Raw genomic sequence first — 20,216 nt, forward strand, 5'->3', positions numbered from 1 at the left:
AATGATACATATAAAATGAGAGTCAGCATAGAGCCAGTACATGCATTAAAAAGGATGCACAACACAGAATGGGCTAGAAAAATTTACTGGAAAGCAGTAAATATGGAGAACATCAGCAGTGATAGTACAGTGAATTTGATGCAATATGAACTTATAATGTGATATAGCCATAAAAGAAGTAGATTTATTTTCTTTCTGCATGTTTGTAGACAAGGGGGTGATACTTCTTTTCTGTACCGCTCCAGCCACACCTGAAATATTGCATTCAGGTTGCATCCCAAAGAGATGAAAGTGGGCGGTAGGAGAAGATCAAGTTATGGTTCCTATGAATTTGCTAGTGGAGTTGGTTGACTGCATGGGTATAGCTAGTGGCACTCCTTTAATGTGTGTGGTTGTGGGAATACAGCTTCTACATGCCTGGGGACTCTAAAGAGACCTTCTGTCTGCCAGAGGCAGAATGCCTTTTGGTGCTTCTGGTATAGTGAGCCTCTGTACCATCTCTTACTATGGGACATCCCTACAAGGTACAATCAAGCCCTCTTGTAGGAGTTGAGGGTGCCATTTCTCTGTATGAAGGATGTGTCTTAAGTATTAATTTCTTTTCATTTTCAGGTTTTACACAGTGCAACCCAACAGTACAGGTGTATTGATTCCTATTACCACACCCAAGATAACTCTCTGCTTATAGTCCTTCACAATCCAATGAATCAACACCGTCAGTGCAAGGAATCCTGGGATATTGCAATGCACTCTGATGTTGGATTCAGGTAATACATTTTTTTAGATAGTATCTTCAAACAGGCATTTTAGCTGAAAGCCTGGCAATGGAAAAGGACCTTGACATAACAAGCACTTATGAAATATGGTGGCATCAGAAAAATCAATGGGTTAACTGTAATACCTGGCAATAAACCATTCAAGAAGAAATTACAAAGTCATTAGGGGGCAGGGATTGGGGGCATAGTAGTAGCACTATATCTAAAATATACCACAGACACTACTGAGGTAAAAAATTCTGAGTGAATAGAGCCACCCCATAGAATTTGTATGCTTACAAATCACAAGTCATAAGAATACAAATATGTTAATAGGGTTATATACTGGCCTCTATATCAGGAAAAACTATATTGGGGGCACTATTTTGAGGGAGATCAAAGAGCCAACTAAGTCTAATTAAACAAATCAGTTCCTTCAACTACTCATATATGAACTGGTCAAATGTCACAACAGGACAAGATTTACAAAAGCAATTTCACAATACCTTAACAATTTCTTCTTGGAACACCAAGTCATAGAGAATACAAACAAAGGGTCTATTCTTTGTCCCTAATTAGTTTCCACAACACCTGATTTTGGTGCTGTGGTTCAGGGGTAATCCAAACAACAGAAAAATGTGAGATTCTCTGTGGCATGGTTTGTAAGGATTTGTGGGGTCTTGTAAGGATAACTATATTATAAGTGGGACAGGAGGTACGCAGTGCTTATACAGAAAAAGTGTGTATTTTCTATCCCAGCCCAACATATATTTCTTTAAGGAAACAAGCAAAAGGAGCAGCGGCTATTTGAAATAAAATAAAATATGTCCATTTGTCCTGGTTTTTCAAGAAGAGTCTCTGTTTCATATGCTGTCTCACTATCCTTGAAACATCTTTTGAAATAGCTGAAATGTCATAATTTTCATTCTAGCAGTCAAATTTTTTTTATAACTACAAAATGTTTGTTCACATTATATCGCTATACCAAGCAAAACTTGCTCTGTGTTAGTCAGGAACAGATCGTCCAATGGAATGAGTGTTCTTCAAACATTTCTTCGTACAGATCCTGTTGTAGGTGTGTGTGCCCCATGTGCATGATCTCAGAATCTTTTAGCCAGCAGTATCTGTTAAGGCTGCATATGTATCGTGCACACCCTCAGGCTCCTTCTCTTCAGGCATAAAGGATGGAGAAGCCCCAACTGCTACTCAGTTCTTTCCTACCACCCATGGCAGCGTGTTGGAGAGGTACAGTGTCTATCTGCTTTCCTGTAGCCTGTTACATTATGTTTAGAGGTTACTAGTGAGTTTGATCTTTTTTTTTGTAATTCTTCATAACTGGTAAGTTTCATTCAAGCCCATTGACAAAAAAAAGAGAGAGATTTTTAACTTGTTTTGAGTTTCCACTTGGTACCAAATCATAGCTCTAATGGATGAGATGTTGTATCCAGGCTTTAAAATCTGTTCTGGCTGCGAGACAGCTATGCCTGCAAACAATGGACTAATACATGCCTTTTTTGTCAAGTGGAATTATGGATCCCCAGCAAACATTCATTTTGCAAATCTTTGCCTAGGTGCATACAAAAAGCTCATGATGCCCGTCAGAAATTATTTTTAATGGAAAGATCACTGAAATATGTCTCTGACTCTGAGTTCCCTCTTTAAAGGCAGGCTGCTGCTGCTCCTTCAAAACCAGTTTCTGTCAGTGCTTCAGCTACCAGAGATACTCTGCGAGGAGCTAAGAGGTCATCAGGCTCTAAGAGACCTCGTGCTTCTCAGAAACTTACTGAACCTTCTCGACAGATCGGTCAGTGGATCCTGTTCCTTATTCTCTTATTTTCTGCTCCTTATTCATTTAGATCCAAATCTAGAAATAGGTCACTTCCTTCTAAGGAGTCATCTAAGATACTGCAGTCCTCAAGCAAAGTGCTCCATCAGGAATTTGAGCAAGAACCTCATACTGAGGAGGGAGATCTTGTGAAGGATTATGGAGAGCAACCTATCCCTTTGACAGTTTCTTCTTCATAACCAGATAAAGTTGTGGCACCGTCTACTTTTTCCACAGTTAATGACTTTAAGGACTTTAGGACCTTCTTAAAAGAATGGTGGATACTCTGGAGATAGCTCTAGAAGTCATTCAGGAAAGATCAGATAAGTTATTTGATATTCTGCATCTGGTCTCTCAGGGTCACTTGACCTTTCCTATAAATTATGGTATCCTTTGTTGTGGAAAATTGACCACACGGTAGATTTTGGATCAGACAGCCTGAGGCTCCTTTATTTTGATACAAGCATATATGCAGGGAGAGACAGCATGACCCTAAGCAAGAGGTAAGCCGCTCTGCTTACTACAAATTTTACCATGATTATAAAGGTTAAAACCGCAAAACGTAACACGCTGGTTACACATGTTAATTGCCTTATTTGGAATATAATGCTGATCAAAAGTAAGCTGACCAATCAATTTTCCCATATTCGGTTTTTCCTGTTATTGTCTTTGCCAGTCAAGTCTGCGGTTTGACTGTTCTAACAACCTCTTCCTTGCGGTCATGTTATGCAAAAGCAGCTGTTGCAAGTTGGCATGGATGGGGACCCTCTGTCTTATCACCCAGTTCCCTTTCCCATATTCATTTCCTTCTTTGGGCCTTGTTCTTATCTTTCAGTCCCTGCATGCCCTTTGTACAGACAAACAAGCTAAGGAGAAGTTCTAAGTTTTGCTCTTAGCTAAAAAGTTTTGCTCTTAGCTAAAGGCCTGAGGCCTACAGGGAAAAAGGCCTCAGGCCCAAAACAACAGGAGGGCCGACTTTTCCCTGTCACCTTGAACCAGTCAAGGATTTGTGGCAAACTCCTGTATCCATTTCTGTTACATCAACAAGAGCAGGTTGGAGATAACAATTTTCTCCTATAGGGTATGAGTACTTTTTTACCAAACACATCCGTGGATCTTTAATTATAGCGGTGGATCATGAAAAATCTAAGCAGCAGGCTTTGGAGGGCTAGCTGGTGGTGAAAATTGTATAACAGGCCTTTTTGGATGTTTCTGACATGGTGTCAGGATCAATGGCTACTGCAGTCACTGCGCACAGAACATCATGACTACAGTCATGAGGCATTCCAGAAGAAGACCAAGCCACAACTGAGGACCTTCCTTTTGAGGGCTATGTTTTTTAAATTCAAAGACTTGAGAGATGCTTTATTCTTTTAAAAGACTGCAGGGCAACACTTTGATTTCTTGGCCTAGATATCATGTTCCAGAAGAGGAAGCAAAGTAGACCTCAGTCCTTCTTGAGTGAAGGGCCTCCATCATCCTTGTATTCATGCCAACAAAAGGCTCCTGAATTTTACAAGAAAGGACCATATTTCCAAAAGAAAAGTGGCCCTCCTTCATTTACTGTTACTGCATACTCATCATCGGGCAAAAGTTGCAGGTTTTTGATGCTGCAGTCAAGAGTCTTGGACCAGTTTGTGAAGATCTGTACATCTTCTCCCCTGCGTTTGGCAACCTCCTTCCTTTTTCTGCAGATTCATGGATTGCAATTACTACCAACCAGTGTATCTTAGAATATCCAGCAAGGATATTCAGTATAATTACAATCTAGACCAACTCCACACACCCTACCCAGTCCCTTTTCATGAACTCTTTGCATGGGAGCCTGTTTTGTATGGAGACAGACTTTTCTTCAGTGGGGTGTAATTAAGATGGTGCCTCCAGCATTCTGCAACCAGGTATTCAATTCCCACTACTTCCTCATTCTGAAGAAGAAAGGGGGTTGGCATCTTATATTAGATCTCAAAAACATCTCAACAAATTCATCCATCACTTAAAATTTGACTCTTTAGTCAATAATCCTCTCTCTAGATCCCATAAAGTCGTTCACAACATTTGATTTGCAGGATGCTTGCACGCGTCAATCTATCCAGCCCACAGGAAATATCTACGTTTTATGGTCAATGGCCTTCAGTACCAATTCGAAGTCCTACCATTTGGTATCTCAAAAGCTCCAAAGGTGTTTGCCAAATGACTCTCAGTGGTAGCAGTTCATCTGAAGAAACAAGGCCTTCAGTTGTCCACATATGCTGATGACTGATTGATTTGGGGGCACACATCACAACAGGTCATCAGAGATGTTCACATGGTTCTCCAGATGTTTTCCTGACTTGACTTTATAATCAATTGAGACAAATATACTCTCACCCTTACAAAAATGATAGAATTAATAGATGGGGCAAGATTGGACACCTTCCTTGAGAAGTTTTGTATAATGAGTGATCTTATTTCAAACCTGCCTTACATGATCCCACAAGTCAGCAAGACTGTGCCACCATCCTCAGGATGAGGTGTGCGGTGTAAGTTTTCCATTTATCTTACAGCAATTTAGTTCCATCTTTTATGTGTCTGTGTAAGTTTGATTAGAATTTGGTGCTTCATATATGCAGAGGGCGGTTAAGTGAACAAATGCTAAGGGCCAGTATAAATCAGGAGTAACTCTAGTGAAGTCAGTGGAATTACAGTGGTTGTAAACCACTAAGAAGGGAGAATCAGATTCTGACTCTTCTTACTGACCCTCGTTAAGTTAAATTAATCAATGGTGATTTATGGCTAGCTTTATTTCTTTATTATTATTATTATTATTTTTGGCAAATGATGCTTTTGCAGAAAAGAGAACTCAAATATTAAACATAAAATGTAGTGAGCAAAGATCAATAAGGCAAAGATAAAAATTCCCATACAGAAAAAAAAACCTGGTAAACTCTACCTGATTCTTAAAGATTATGGTAAAATGTTCAGATAGCAGCTAAAAAACCAAGACTGTCTCTAGTGAAAGGTAGAATGAAAAAGATATTGTATGTTCCAATATCATATCAATTAATACAGTATTTTCACTGTTAATAGAAGTAATATGTTTCTTTTCAGAAACTATCTGGAGCTGGTGGCCAACTCAATTGAAGACTGGGTGACAAAGGAAGAAACCAAATATCAGGAAGAAAAAATGGCTAAGGAACTGGAGACCCTTAAACTAGCTAAAGCCATGACAGAGAGACCTTCTGACGATAAACCCTGTGCCTCCACTAGCAAAAAAGCTGCATCTCCTAAGAAAACAAAAAGTTGGTATCTTTCCATATGTATCCCAGAAAACTGATTCCAAACCCTCAAAAGTTTGAGTTTTGTTCAACTCACCATTCTGCAAGGGAACAACTTGCCACCAAACAACCTTAATTGTGCGGTAGCATAGGGTTTTGCCATTGAATTGTAATACAATTAAATAATAATTGTGAAACACCAGTGTATCTGCCCTTCTAACCTTCTGACCAGAGAAACAAGGATTTTAAACAGGGATTCCATCCTGTCCTTTGCACTGAACCAGACTTATTTTATTTTATTTTGGCAACCTATTTATTGTTCCCCTCTCATTTCTCAAAGGCAGTACATCAGGACTGGACGGTAAAGCAGAGGTCACACCGGAACTTCCAGAAAAAAATCCTTTTGTCAGAGAAGGCTCCCTCAAGGTGAGACAAGAAAAGCAGAAATCCAATAGTCTTTCCCCAGTTGGTGGATTGGGATGTGTAAGGGGGTCCTGGCCCAGATGGCAGGAGGGATCAGGGTAGGTGAGAGGACCCTGGCCCAGCAGGTGATGGGGATTGGGTTGTGTGTGACGGCATGGGGATCAGAGTGTGTGAGGGGGCCCTCGCTGTCTGTGGGGATGGGATAGACTGCCCCACAAACACCTGCTCATGCTTCAAGCTGTGGATCCTGGTCTCTCCCAAATCCCCCTGCTGGGGCTGGGCCCCTTCAACCTTGATTCTTCCCCCCTTCCCACACAAGGACAGAGGTGTCGTCATCCCCCACCCCCCTACACACACACAGCTACCTGCTAATGCTCCAAATGGCAGATCCCAATCTCAGCTCCTCACCAGGCAGTGCTATGATGGCTTCCTTGAAACTGCCAGGGGCCACTGTAGGGGGCCAGGCTGGGGCTCCTAATCATCACATGTTGTAATTGTTGCCCCCCTCTCCCCCTTGGCCAGATGGAAAGCAGCAGCTGGGTCAGGGCTGAGCATGGATCAAGACGAGCCCTAATCATCTAGTCTGACCTCCTGTATAACACAGGCCATAGAATTTTCCCAAAATAATTCATAGAGCACATCTTTTAGAAAAACATAAAATCTTGATTTAAAAATAGTCAGTGATGGAAAATCCACCATAGCCCTTGGTAAGTTGTTCCAATGGTTAATTACTCTCACTTTTAAATATTGCCTTATTTCCAGTCTGAATCTGTCTAGCTTCAACTTTCAGCCATTGGACCATGTTATGCCTTTCTCTGCTAAGCTGAAGAGTTCATTGTTAAATATTTGTTCCCCACATAGATATCTATAGATGAGTATTTTTATTACATTGTGAAAACAGCAACACTCTTCCAAGATCTCACTTTCGTAGCTTGTATCACTTTGAATAAGTTTGTTATAAGACAAGGCTCCTATGTTTCATCAAGAAGTATCAGATGTGAAACAGCGTGAAGGTATCTAAGAAGCCAAATCAAAGAGTTCCTCTTACACAAGCATTCAGGTCTTGGGCAGTCCAGGCAAACAACGCACGTTACAAGAAAGCTTAAACTTGTTCTTCGTAATTTAAAAACTACACTAGCAGCCTATTTAATTTTAAAAACAGCAAAAAATATCTACCTCCCTTTCCATTTCTTATAAGGAGTCTTAAAGTTTAAATCTCCTCAGTGTGATAGATAGGCTTGCTTTGATCTGCTTAGCTCTTGGAAGTCCCCAAGGCTCCAGGCTGCTGGTCCTGTGTTGCCCGGGGTCCCTAGGGACAGCTCTGTCCGCCCTTAGAGAATTTTTTCCCGAGAACCTCCGATAACATTTTGCAAAACCCCAGGGGTTCACAAAGCCCAGTATGGGAACCACTGCTATAGACTGTAATCAAGTCACCCCTTAACCTTCTCTTTGTTAGACTCAAAGAACTCAATATATTTAGTTTATCACTATAAAAAATGTTTTCTAATCCTTTAATTATTCTCATGCCTCTTCTCTGGAGGGTTTCTCTCCAGTTTATCAATATCATTCTTGAATTGTGGGCACCAGAACTGAACACAGTATTCCAGCAGCAGTCACACCAGTGTCAAATACAAAGGCAAAATAACCTCTTTACTCTTATTCAAGATTCTCCTGTTTACACATCTTAGGTTTGCATTAGCCCATTTGGCCACAGTATCACATTTGGAACTCACGTTCAGCTGATTATCCATCATGACCCCCAAATCTTTTTCAGAGTCACTATTTCTCAAGATATGACCTACATTCTTTGTTATATACATTTACGTTTAGCCAATTAAAATGTACATTGTTTGTTCACGCCCAATTTACCGAGCGATTCATAATCATCTGTATCAGTGACCTATACTCTTCATTTACTACCACTCCCCCAATTTTGTGTCATCTGCAAATTTTATCACTGATGATCTTATGTTTTCTTCCAGGTCATTAATAGCAACGTTAAATAGTGTAAGGCCAACGACCAAACCCCGCAGAACCCCACTCGAAACACACCTGTTTGATGATGATTCCCCATTTACAGTTACATTTTGAGACCTATCATTTAGCCAGTTTTTAAATCTATCTGATGTGTGCCATGTTAATTTTGTATATTTCTAGGGGTTTTTTTAATCAAAATGTGGTACGATACCAATCAATTACCTTACAGAAGTCTAAATATATTACTGGCACACTTTTACCTTTATCAACGAAACTTGTAATCTCATCAAAACAAGACATCAAACTATGTTAATTTGCATTAATTATATTACTCTCCTTTAATTCTTTATTAATCAAGGCCTCTATCAGCCACTCCATTATCTTGTCTGAGATCGATGTCTATTATTTCTATCTAGTAATGAACCAATACCATTTTTAGGATTCTTTTTTTTCCTAAAGTACTTAACAAACTCATTTTTATAGTCCTTAATTCTACATGCCATGGATTTCCTATGTCCCTTTGCTTCCCCTCTCAATTTTCTACAATTCCTAGCTTCTGATTTATATTCATTACTATCAGCTTCCCTTGTCTTCCATTTGTTATATGTTAATTTTTTTAATTTTTATTTATTTATTTATACAGTTTCCTTCATTTTGCTTCTAAACCAGGTTGTTTTTTTTAACCAGTACAGACATCTTCTTCAGTTATGGGATTGTGGCTTTTTGGGCACCTAGTAAAGTGTTCTTAAACAATTCCCAATTACCACTCACATTTTTTCTAATTATAATCTTCCTCCTAGCTGATTGGGCTCATAATTGTTTTCAGCTTTGTGAAACTGGCCCTTTTAAAGCACTGAGTATATACATTATTGGTCTGGACTTTATTCTGTTTGCACATTATAAATCTAATCAAGTCATGAAAACTTGTACCTCAGTTACCATTAATTTTTAGTTCTGTGATCAGTTCCTCCTTATCTATTAGGACAAGGTCTAATATAGAATTCTCCCTTATTGAATTCAACACTTTTTGAGTTAGGAAATTGTCATCTATACTATTTAGAAATTCCTTGGATGTCTTCCAAGGATGAAACCTCCAGCACATTGTCACTCAGATTGAATCCCCCATGATCACACAGCATTTTTTCCTACACGTTACAAATAGGTGCATAAGGAGCCAACTATTCTGTTCCCTAGTGTGATTTGGTGGTCTATTGCAGATGCCAACTAATACCCCATTTTGTGTTTTATATGTTAGCATGTTGATGCATAAACATTCAAGATCATTTTCTTCCGTGTGATCAGTGATTCTGCCCCTATTGTCAAAACAGTGCCACTTCCCATTCCCTTTTGCGTGCTTGCTCCTTCTTAAGTAGGTTATTACCATTGATTTTAATGTTCCAGTCATGGGAGACATCCCAACAGGTTTCATTAATACCAACTAGATAAAATTTATGCTCATAAATGAGGCATTCCAGTTCCTCTTATTTTTTACCTCTACCATTCGTGTATTGGCAACTGAAGAATTTCTTCTCTACATTTCTTTGGGTTCCTTGACTAATTTTGTTCCCAACATTCCAATTTTGTGCTAGCTTAACACTTATATCTTCCCTTTTTACCTTGCCTTTTTGTTGTTAGTTTAATGCTCTCCTGACTACTCTAGCCAGCCTGCCCCTGAGGAGATTGATCTCTCTTCTACTGAGGTGAAGCCATCCAAAATATACAGGTCCCTCTTCTCACAGAAGGCTGACCAATGTTAAAAACCAAACCCATACACCACTCATCTAGCCAGCATTTCACTTCCAGAATCTTCTGCCTTCCTTTTCTCATGAGACACAAAGGATCTCAAACAAGATCATTTGGACATTCTTCTTCATCATGCTTTTGAGTTCCCTGAAGTCATGTACAATCTGCAAGATGACCATCAATGCAGTGTCATATGAAGTACAAACATTAACTAGTTAACTCATTTTCTTGGTGCCCAATTTGAGCAGCCTGATGCATAATTTGCAGAAGTTATGAACACTCACAACTGCAGCTCAATTGGAGAGTTGTGCTTTGAACATACGAAGTGCTATAAAAATGCAAAATATTCTGAAGAATCCCATTGACTTTCAAGTTATTAGGTGTTTTTCAAAATTTTACTCTGTATCAGAATTCATAGCCATTTAGGAGGCTGAATTAAAGTTGCAAATGGAGAGTTTTTTATAGAAGAGTAAGCATCTTTTGATAAAAACAAGACCATAGTTACCTGAATTCTTAACTTTTTGTAATAGGCTTGGAAGGAAGAGCATGATCGACTACTAGAGGAAGAACAACTAAGGGAAGAAAAGAAAGCAGAGAAGAAAGAAAAGTCAGGTGATAAAAAGAAAGGACAGAGCAAGGAGATACCAGTGCCTGATGACAGCAAGGGGTCCAAGACGAAATCTTCCAAGGAGAAGTCTAAAGATGAGACAGCAAAAATCCCTGAACTTGAAGAGCGTAGTACCCCAGCACCACCCTCTGAGAAAGTTTATGAGGTAAGAAGTCACATTACAGCATCATATTAGAAAAGGGTTAGGTGTTTAAACTGTCAAGACTCCATTAGAGCTATCGTCCAAGTGTGAAACTGGAGTCAGGGACAAGTTAACCTTAATTGTGTCTTGTTTAACTCCATCATTTAAGCAGCTGACCCTTTTCTGACAGAGTTCTTCGTACTGTTTAGGCATCTCATCTTTTTACAACTGAACTGTTCTTTTTTCTTGCATTTCTTGGATTTTTTTCTGCATGTGAAATGAATATGAGTTTTGGAAGGATTCCTCCTTCAGAGATCTAGGCCTTGATGTGACAGACTGGTAAGAAGGGATCCCCGGAGAGCCCATTGCAGCTCCCTGATTCAGGGCTGCCTGGACATCACACAAGTTTGGGCTGTAGCCCTAATTTACAGCACTTACTCCACAGTGCAGGAAAGGGCATAGAGGAGTTTCACTATGTCTTTTCCTACCCGTCTCAATGCTGACCTGTCCTCAGAATTCCTTACACGTCCTCCTGCTGCATACACTGGCAGAGAGTTCTCTTGCAAATAGGCAATTCTCCACCAGTTAAGTCCAGGCAGTTTAAAGCCCCCGTGTACTACTTCTGCCTGCAGAATTTGACCCCCTCGATTCTTGGAGGGTGACAATTCTATTTATGTCACCTCCTGAGTAATGGAACTGCAGAGCCACAAAACAATGCTTTAGAAAAATATAATACCTCAGTCTGAATTTGCTTGAGACCACTATTCTAATTCTTTGCAATTTATGGCTGAGCATCTGAATGGAATGGCTTAACACTCTGAGAGTATGTCTATACAGTACACCCTGACTCAGATTTAAGACCAAGCAGCACTTCCATCCACACAGAAATCAGTCTGATTTGGGCCAGGAATCCCTCTAGACTCAGGCCCATGGTCTCTGCAAGGGTGGTGGGTCAGAGCCCCTGTGCCGTGGGTCAAAGCTCAGGCATTTTGCAGTTTGGACACAGTTCAAGCCAGGTCACCAGACTCAGGTCTGGAGAGTCCTCCAACTGTAGCCCACAATCTTCAAGGGCTGTGTTTCCCAACTCTTCCATCCCAAAACTTCTCACTCACTTCCAAGGACCTCAAAGCAAACTCCTAGTTCAAATGCAGCTGCTCAGCATTTAACCCTTCACTTCCATGTGGAATGCTTAGCTGGAAATACAGTTAACCCTCATATGAATTAACTTTGACCAGCACTGAGAAGAAGTCTTGCACTGTGTGCTTCTAGCTCTCCAGAGGAACATAAATGGATTCTGGTTAACCTCTGATCCAAGATGAGCAAGACATTCAACTTCAGCAAGAACACAAGAGATGTCTAGAAAGCTACATCCAATCAGCTGACAGTGTTGGGTCTCAACCACACAGCTCAATAATGCAGAAAGCAATTCAAGCAGCTGAAGACAGACTACCTCAAGGTCAAAGATTCTAACAGCACCTCTGGGAACTCACGCTCTTCCTGCCTCTTTTACACTGAGGCCACTGTGGTGCAAGACAATCTGCTCAGCAGTGATGACACCCTCATAATGCCTCCAGTCACAGGCGTCACCAGTGGAAAGCCAGCCACCAGGTGAAGGGCAAGAAGTTATCCTGGTGTTGAGGCTGGTAACCAAAGAGTTCATACTGCTGGAGCAGCTACAGCACATCCTGGGTCTGTACTTGGAGGAACTGTTTGAGGACACCCCTGGGCATCAACCTGCTGCAGAACTGGCATCAGAGCAAGTGCAGAGCCTGGTAAGTTTCTGCCCCATGTTTGTTGTTACTAATGTATGGATGGGTGGGATTTCTGGCTTATGGCCCTATTAAGTTATTAATGCAAGCCAAGATTTTGATGTGTTTCCATTTAAGGTGGAACTCACATCATTTCTGCAGTGTTTGCCCCTCTTTCCCCCAACACCACATGGAATTCAAAATGCACACTACAAAATGAGAAAAAGTGTTAAACAACCAGTTATCATGGAAGTTTTACTAGTTGCTCAATGATAGTTATAAGTATTGGTTGAGAGCTCCACAATTAACAGCCTCACATACCTTCCTGGCCTAATACAATGCACTGTATAAATCAGCCACGGCCACACTGTCCCAAACTGCCTGTAAACTGAGTCCCAGAAAGCCTGGCTGTTATAGCTGACTTAAATATAGGAGCCCAAATTACAGCAAAAGGTGACTGGCTGGCTGTGTTACAGGAGTCCCCATGGCTGGCATTCAGTCAGGCATGTGCATGGATGCATGGTGCTTGTAAGGAGGCTGTACTGTGTCTCCATGCTAATTCAGCATCTTGTTGATTTTACCACAAATTTTCACTGATTGATGGCTGGTGATGAAAGCAAACTTCTCACAAAAGTGGAGCTCCAGATGGCTGGTAATGTTCTGGAGCAGGGCATACTTATTAGGGCCATCTCTATAACTTATGAGCCCCCTGCATTTCAAAATGTGCTGTTCAGTTACTAGATGCCTAAGTATCTCCTTAACATAGACAGATGGCTGTCTTCCGCTAGCCTGGGACAGAAGTTCATGCTTCCACTCAGGGACCTCCCAAATATCAATGGTCTCCAGAGCTTGCCCTGCCTGAAAGGACTGAAAAACCATAGCTAGTGATTAGACCCCTTATAAAGCCCTGCACACGCTCACACCACCAAAAAAATGAAGAGGCTATAGAAATAATTTCAGCTGAATTTTGTATGTGTATCTTACTGTGATTTGCAATGGCTTTCTGGGCTGCTCCAAAAGACATCTGAACTGGCTAATTTTTTTCTGTGAATAAAATAAAGCCCATTGATAAAAACTATCATTTTTACCTTGAATTAAAGCAGCCAATAATGTGACATTCCATTTTTTTTCAAGGCCCTTCCACTACCGCAGGACAAACATGTGGCTCCAAGAGCCTGGGGAAGTGAACCCACCTTCTGCAGGCAAGGAGAAAGAGAGTCTGAGATGAGCTGATGAAAAGCCAGATAAAATAAATCACCAGATAGATTTCCAGATGAACCAGACAGTATCAGAAGAATAAAGATGCAAGAAGGGTGGAAAGAAAGATGCTGCATAACGTGAGGAGAGATTAGTGGAGAGATTCATGGAGCATGATCCCAGATTGAGAGGGGAAGACAGGAGTAGCAGGAGGAGCTGTTCAAGCGATTACTTGCGCTTATGGCTACCAGACTGCAGGCTCCACTGCCACTTATAACTCCTGCACCAGCCACACATCGTGAATCCTTTCCGTGGTATTGTGTGCTGCAGACTAAGCAGCTGTGGAACAGTTCAGTGGTTGCCAGGACCATCTCACAGGCAATGAACAGTAGCACATGGAACAGACATTATACCCTGTGCATTCATCCACTCCAGTCCAGTTGTAGCCCTCACATGTAAAATGCACCAGAAAGGCCAAGGAGAACGGAGGGACAGAGAATACCCAGAAATAGCTGTCCATGTCATTTGGTAATATGCACTTTTCAGTATTTTGGCAATGAGTTTGGTTCGTGCATGGTGCGTTTTGACTTCGCTGGTCTGCCTTTCTGGTTCTTATACTGTTATGTAAACAGTGTAAAATAAAGTTTTGAATTTTCACACAAGGCTACAGTAACAAGTTTTATTATATGTAATGTTAAAAGTGCACAAACTAATAAATGTCATCACATGCTCATTCTCAATAAATTTAATAATAAACATTTTTCAAATATCATTTCATTCCCCTTCATGCATGGGACCATGCAAACCTATTATGCAGGCGAACAAAACATCTCTGATTTCCATGCACATCTGGATCCACCACCACTCATGACAGGTGCACTATATAGCGGTGTATACCAATTTTGAAACACATCAGTGTCTTGAGCCCACTGCTGGCTAAAAGATTCCCCCTGGTCCTTGCAGACATTATGCAGAACACAGCAGGCCCCAATAATGCAGACTTCATTGATGACACTAGTGTCCAAATGGCTTTGAAGGCACCAGAACCGGCTCTAGGCACCAGTAAACCAAGCACGGGCTTGGGGCGGCACAATTCTAAGGGGGGCATTCCAGTGAGGTTTTTTCCTTTTTGCTTCGGCAGCGGTGCTCTCAGAGGTTGATGATTTTTTTTTTTTTTTTTTGCTTGGGGCAGGAAAAAACCGAGATCCGGCCCTGGAAGGGCACCATCAACAAAATCTGCCAAATGCATATTCCACCACCATCCTACAGCTACTGCCAGGTCCTCTGAAATCAGGATAAGGTTTCATAAGTCGTGGCAACAGAGGATAAGTAGCATCCCCTAGAATAACAGTAGAGACAGTGGCTCCATTTAAAGCAATGTCAGTCAGTGGGAATAATGTTCCAGCTTCTCCATGAAGATAAAGTCCTGATCTCTGGAACTCCCTGACATCATACACCCTGCCAGTGTCCATGAATCTGCCCCTGTGGTTGACCAGGACGTGCATAATGGTGGAATAGTACCCTTTGCAGTTAAGAATGGATGGTCTTTGCAGAAGGCAAACTGTAGGCACATGAGTCCCATCAGTGGCCCCAGCGCAGTTTGAAAAACCATTCCCTCAAAGCCAGCAATTATTTCAGGAACTTTTGTAATGCCCACCATCTTTGGGTACATCACATTCGTGATGGCCTCACAAACCTCTGCCACAACTCCCACAGTTTATTTTCCAACTTCAAATTGGTTAGCCATGGACCCTGTAGCAATCTGGGGTAACCAGCTTCTAGATGGCTATAGTTACCCACTTCTGGGCTGGTATGGCATCCCTCACATGGGTGTCATGATGGTGGAAGGTCGGGGCAAGTGAACACAAACTCCAGGAACATCTGCTTTTTCATGCAAAAGTTGTGTAGCCACTGCTGGTCATCCCATGTGCGCATGACAATGTGATCCCACCAGTCTGCTTTTGGCCCTGCTCTGGAAACGCCGGGCTACATATGTGAAATGTGCAGCTAAAGCAACAGGGATGAACAACTTCCACTGGGTCATGGCTGGTATATCAATACATGCCTCTGAGGGGTGCTTTGCAGGTCAAAAACTGCCGCTTAAATGTCCACCCGCATTTTGGAGATGCTCTGCCTCATTTCCAGAATAGGACTGACAAAGTGAGTAGGAGACGTGTTGATGGCTCCATCTGCTGGAAGTGTGCAGACACAAAATGGTTTACCACCCAAACCCCAGTCAGCTCCCACGGGACGGACAGACAAGTTCTCCCATAAGCAACTATGAACCAAGCCCTAGAGCAACTACAGCTGGTAAAGGTGCTAGGAACCCTAGGATACGATGGCATAAGCCCAAAGAAGCTGAAGTTACGAGTTTGGTCTGCACAGTGCAACATGGACATGCCAGCACTTTCCTGAGGCCTGGGTTTCCAATGCAGTGTGGACGCTAAAGTGAGAGCTTGGAAACATTGAGTCCACAGGTGCAGGTCATACAGACCCAAGCTTACTGTGATGTGTAGACATACCCGTAAGTATCGATGTTAATGGTCTAGAGCTCCTGCAGACATAGACTTAAATCCCTTTAAGTCAATTTAGGCCTTCCGCTGTGGATAAGTCAAGCTCCATGCCATTTAGTATTCATGTATATTTTGGGTAAGACCTTGAAAGTTCTGTCTGCTTCATCTGGATGTTAAAGATCCTATGGCTCTTTTAATCTAAGTAATAATTTTTCTCAATGTGCTTGGCCAGAATTTCTCCTTCCTCCCTGTTACATGGTGAGCAAACAACCTATTTATCACTCTCTAACCCCAGGGATGGTTGCATATCAGTGAAGCAGTGATATTATATGTTCATATAGGGCCAAATTCTGCTTTCCCTTGTAACCAGACACCCCCATTAATAATAATAGGGTTGTATATTGGTGTAATAGAGAATAATAAGCCCCATAGTTTGTTAAAGTCTTTTGAAAGTGGTATCAGTGTAAATAAGCTATTATTTCCTATGCCAATATCTAACAATTCTACATGTTAATCATTGTATAATAGCACTGAATGGCTGAACAAAAAAAAAAAAAACAGAAGAGAACAACCTTGCTCGTCTTCCATCTGCCTCCTTCGTGCCTTCTGCCTTTCCAATCCACACATAGTCTGACATTTCTTTTTCCAGTTTCTTGGCTACAATATGGGGGAAGATCTCATTCAAGTCTCAGGGACCAGTCAATATCTTTTCCCCACTGATGGAGGACAGATCCAAGCAGAAAAGATAAAATTTGAAAAGGGTGAGTCTTCCCTTCATTATATTTCATTCCATTATATTGTTGATTATGGGGTGCATGTGCAATGGAAAACAATATTTGTGAAACAGGACACTGTTTAAAGGCTATTACTTGAGAACTTTTTATAATTATGCTTATAGAACTGATTAGATCACTGCTCTTCAGTATCAGAATTCTAAGACTAATTTCAGTTATAATAAAGTTCTTTTCAAATCTCTGTATTAAATTAATGATTTCTTAGGCAACTTTGAGAATAGTTTCTAATTACGCTGTTTTTCTGTATTATCATAACGTTGATATTTTGTTGTTATATTTTAACAATTGGTGGATAACCAGAGAATCTGCAAATTAGAACTGAAGGCCAACTAGGTCCTATTTAGTTCATCCATTAGCAACCAGTGCATGGTTGTTCCCTACATTACATGCTCCAGTGATTTGTCCAATCTGGATTTAAATGTCTCAAGAAATGGGGTTTCTACAACCTCCTTTGGAAGATTATTTCACATCCTAAGGGTATCTCTACACTACGGGATTATTCCGATTTTACATAAACCGGTTTTGTAAAACAGATTGTATAAAGTCGAGTGCACACGGCCACGCTAAGCACATTAATTCGGTGGTGTGCGTCCATGTACTGAGGCTAGCGTCGATTTCCGGGGCGTTGCACTGTGGGTAGCTATCCCGTAGCTATCTCATAGTTCCCGCAGTCTCCCCCACGCATTGGAATTCTGGGTTGAGATCCCAGTGCAAAAACAGTGTCGCGGGTGATTCTGGGTAAATGTCGTCACTCAATCCTTCCTCCGTTGAAGCAATGGCAGACAATCATTTTGCACCCTTTTTCCCTGGATTGCCCTGGCAGATGCCGTAGCATGGCAACCATCCCCATTGCACCGTCTGCCATGCCATTGTAAATTGGCGATGAGATGACAGTTATCAGTCATTCTGTAACATCTGCTGCTGTCATGGGTGCTCCTGGCTCCCCGGGTCATTCCCTTCTTTATGTTTTGTCTAAAAATAGAGTCAGTCCTGCCTAGCATATGGGGCAAGTATACTAGAGAACCAGAGAGCACAGTCGCTCTGTGTCAGAGCCCCAGAGATCCCGCAGAAATGATGAACTGCATGCCATTCTAGGGGGTGCCCCTGCAACAACCCCACCCATTGCTTCCCTCCTCCCCCAACCCTCCTGGGCTACCGTGGCAATGTTCCCCCATTTGTGTGATGAAGTAATAAAGAATGCAGGAATAAGAAACACTGACTTTTTAGTGAGATAAAATGAGGGGGAGGCAGCCTCCAGCTGCTATGATAGTCCAGGCAGGACATTAAAGGGTGGCGGGGGAGAGAAGCCCAGCCTCCCACTGCTATGATAGTCCAGACAGTACAGAATCTTTTCTTTAGACATGAAAGAGGGGGGAGCTGATGGAGCTCAGCCTCCAACTGCTATGATGAAGACAGTTACCAGCCATTCTGTACCATTTGCCGAGAATGACCGGGAGTCATTTCCATTTTTACCCAGGCGCCTCCGGCCGACCTCACCAAGGCCAGCCAGGAGCACTCACGGGCTGATGATGATGATGGATAGCAGTCATATTGTACTGTCTGCCACTGGGAAGGGGATGCTGGTGTTCAGCGCTGCAGCACCCCGTCTACCAGCAGCAGGCAGTAGACATAAGGTGACAATGAAAAAAGGCGAGAAACATTTTTTTTCCTTTTTCTTTCAGGGAGGGGAAGAGTGTAAATTGACGACATATACCCTGAAACACCTGGGAAAATGTTTTTGACCCTTCAGGCATTGGGAGCTCAGCCAAGAATGCAAATGCTTTTCGGAGACTGTGGGGACTGTGGGATAGCTGGAGTCCTCAGTGCCCCCTCCCTCCCTCCATGAGCGTCCATTTGATTCTTTGGCTTTCCATGACGCTTGTCACACAGCACTGTGCTGTGGCCTCTGTCTATCATAGCCTGGAGATTTTTTCAAATGCTTTGTCATTTCGTCTTCTGTAACGGAGCTCTGATAGAACAGATTTGTCTCCCCATACAGCGATCAGATCCAGTATCTCCCATATGGTCCATGCTGGAGCTCTTTTTGGATTTGGGACTGCATCGCTACTCATACTGATCAGAGCTCCACACTGGGCAAACAGGAAATGAAATTCAAAAGTTCGCGAGGCTTTTCCTGTCTACCTGGCCAGTGCATCCGAGTTCAGATTGCTTTCCAGAGTAGTCACAATGGTGCACTGTGGGATACTGCTCGGAGGCCAATACCGTCGATTTGCAGCCACACTAACCCTAATCCGACATGGCAATACCGATTTCAGCGCTACTCCTCTCATCGGGGAGGAGTATAGAAATCGGTTTAAAGAGCCCTGTATATCGATATAAAGGGCATCATTGTGTGGATGGGTGCAGGGTTAAATCGGTTTAACGCTGCTAAATTCAGTTTAAACGTGTGGTGTAGACCAGGCCTAATAGAACTGACTGTCAGGAAGATTTTTCTGATATTCAGTCTAAATTTTCCTATTCTTAATTTTGTTCTATTACTCCTATTAAGCAATTTGGCACACCTTAACTAATTTCTGTGTTTGACCTGTTGGCATCACCAATCTGTAACTGCAGGCACAAAAGCAAGCCATTTACAAATGGTTATATTTCATTGTTTTCAGGGACAACTTTGGTAAAAATGAAGGTGGTAAAGGATCGCCACAGTTTCTTCATTCATATCACAGACCCCAAGAAAAACTTGATAGAAAGTGAAGGACAAGAAATGAGCAATTCCTTGGAAGGGCAGCAGAGTGAGACAGGTCAGTGGGTCACCATCACTGCTATAAAGAGTAATTGTCTAAAATAGTCCAGTAATTAGATGCAAGGCATGACAAGTAGCAAGTAATGAGAGAATTATTTCAATTCTTATGTATAATACCAGGTAAATAAAGTTAGTTTAGCTGAAAACAGATAAATGTAATCTACTGAAGAATGGGAGGATGAACTCATTTTACTGGACATTATTTGTGAAGACTGGAAGGAAATCAAAGCCTGAGTGAACATCTAGCTTCAGTTTCTGTAAGATGCTGAATAATTCACTTGCTATCATTTCCGTTCATCAAGTGCAGCAGAATAAGTAGAGTGAATGTGCTATGTTGTAGCTATTATTATTCTGACTAGTCCTTTGCTTGAAACGTCATTAGGATAATGTATGCTACACTACATCCCATTTGCAGCCCAAAGAAGCTGCAGAAGTGCTCTTCAGTGATCCTCACTGGTGTAACAACCTTTAGGTGAC

The 20,216-nt window shown here is 41.7% G+C and overlaps 1 protein-coding gene across 6 annotated transcripts in view; it reads left to right on the plus strand.

Annotated features, from left to right (window-relative positions):
* SPAG17 (sperm associated antigen 17) overlaps positions 1 to 20,216 on the plus strand; it is a 328,728-nt gene that overhangs the window by 166,056 nt on the left and 142,456 nt on the right. For all 6 annotated transcript variants that reach the window (XR_007769040.1, XM_050921082.1, XM_050921091.1 and 3 more), the window contains exons 17-22: positions 613 to 767; positions 5,668 to 5,858; positions 6,175 to 6,260; positions 10,508 to 10,750; positions 16,834 to 16,945; positions 19,600 to 19,737. Coding sequence is in view for 5 of the 6 variants with exons in the window: in XM_050921082.1 (XP_050777039.1) it covers positions 613 to 767; positions 5,668 to 5,858; positions 6,175 to 6,260; positions 10,508 to 10,750; positions 16,834 to 16,945; positions 19,600 to 19,737 (925 nt within the window). In the remaining variant the exon portion in view is untranslated. The remainder of the gene's footprint in view (positions 1 to 612; positions 768 to 5,667; positions 5,859 to 6,174; positions 6,261 to 10,507; positions 10,751 to 16,833; positions 16,946 to 19,599; positions 19,738 to 20,216) is intronic.

Source organism: Gopherus flavomarginatus, chromosome 1, assembly GCF_025201925.1.
Source record: "Gopherus flavomarginatus isolate rGopFla2 chromosome 1, rGopFla2.mat.asm, whole genome shotgun sequence".
In the NCBI taxonomy this organism is placed as follows: domain Eukaryota; kingdom Metazoa; phylum Chordata; order Testudines; family Testudinidae; genus Gopherus; species Gopherus flavomarginatus.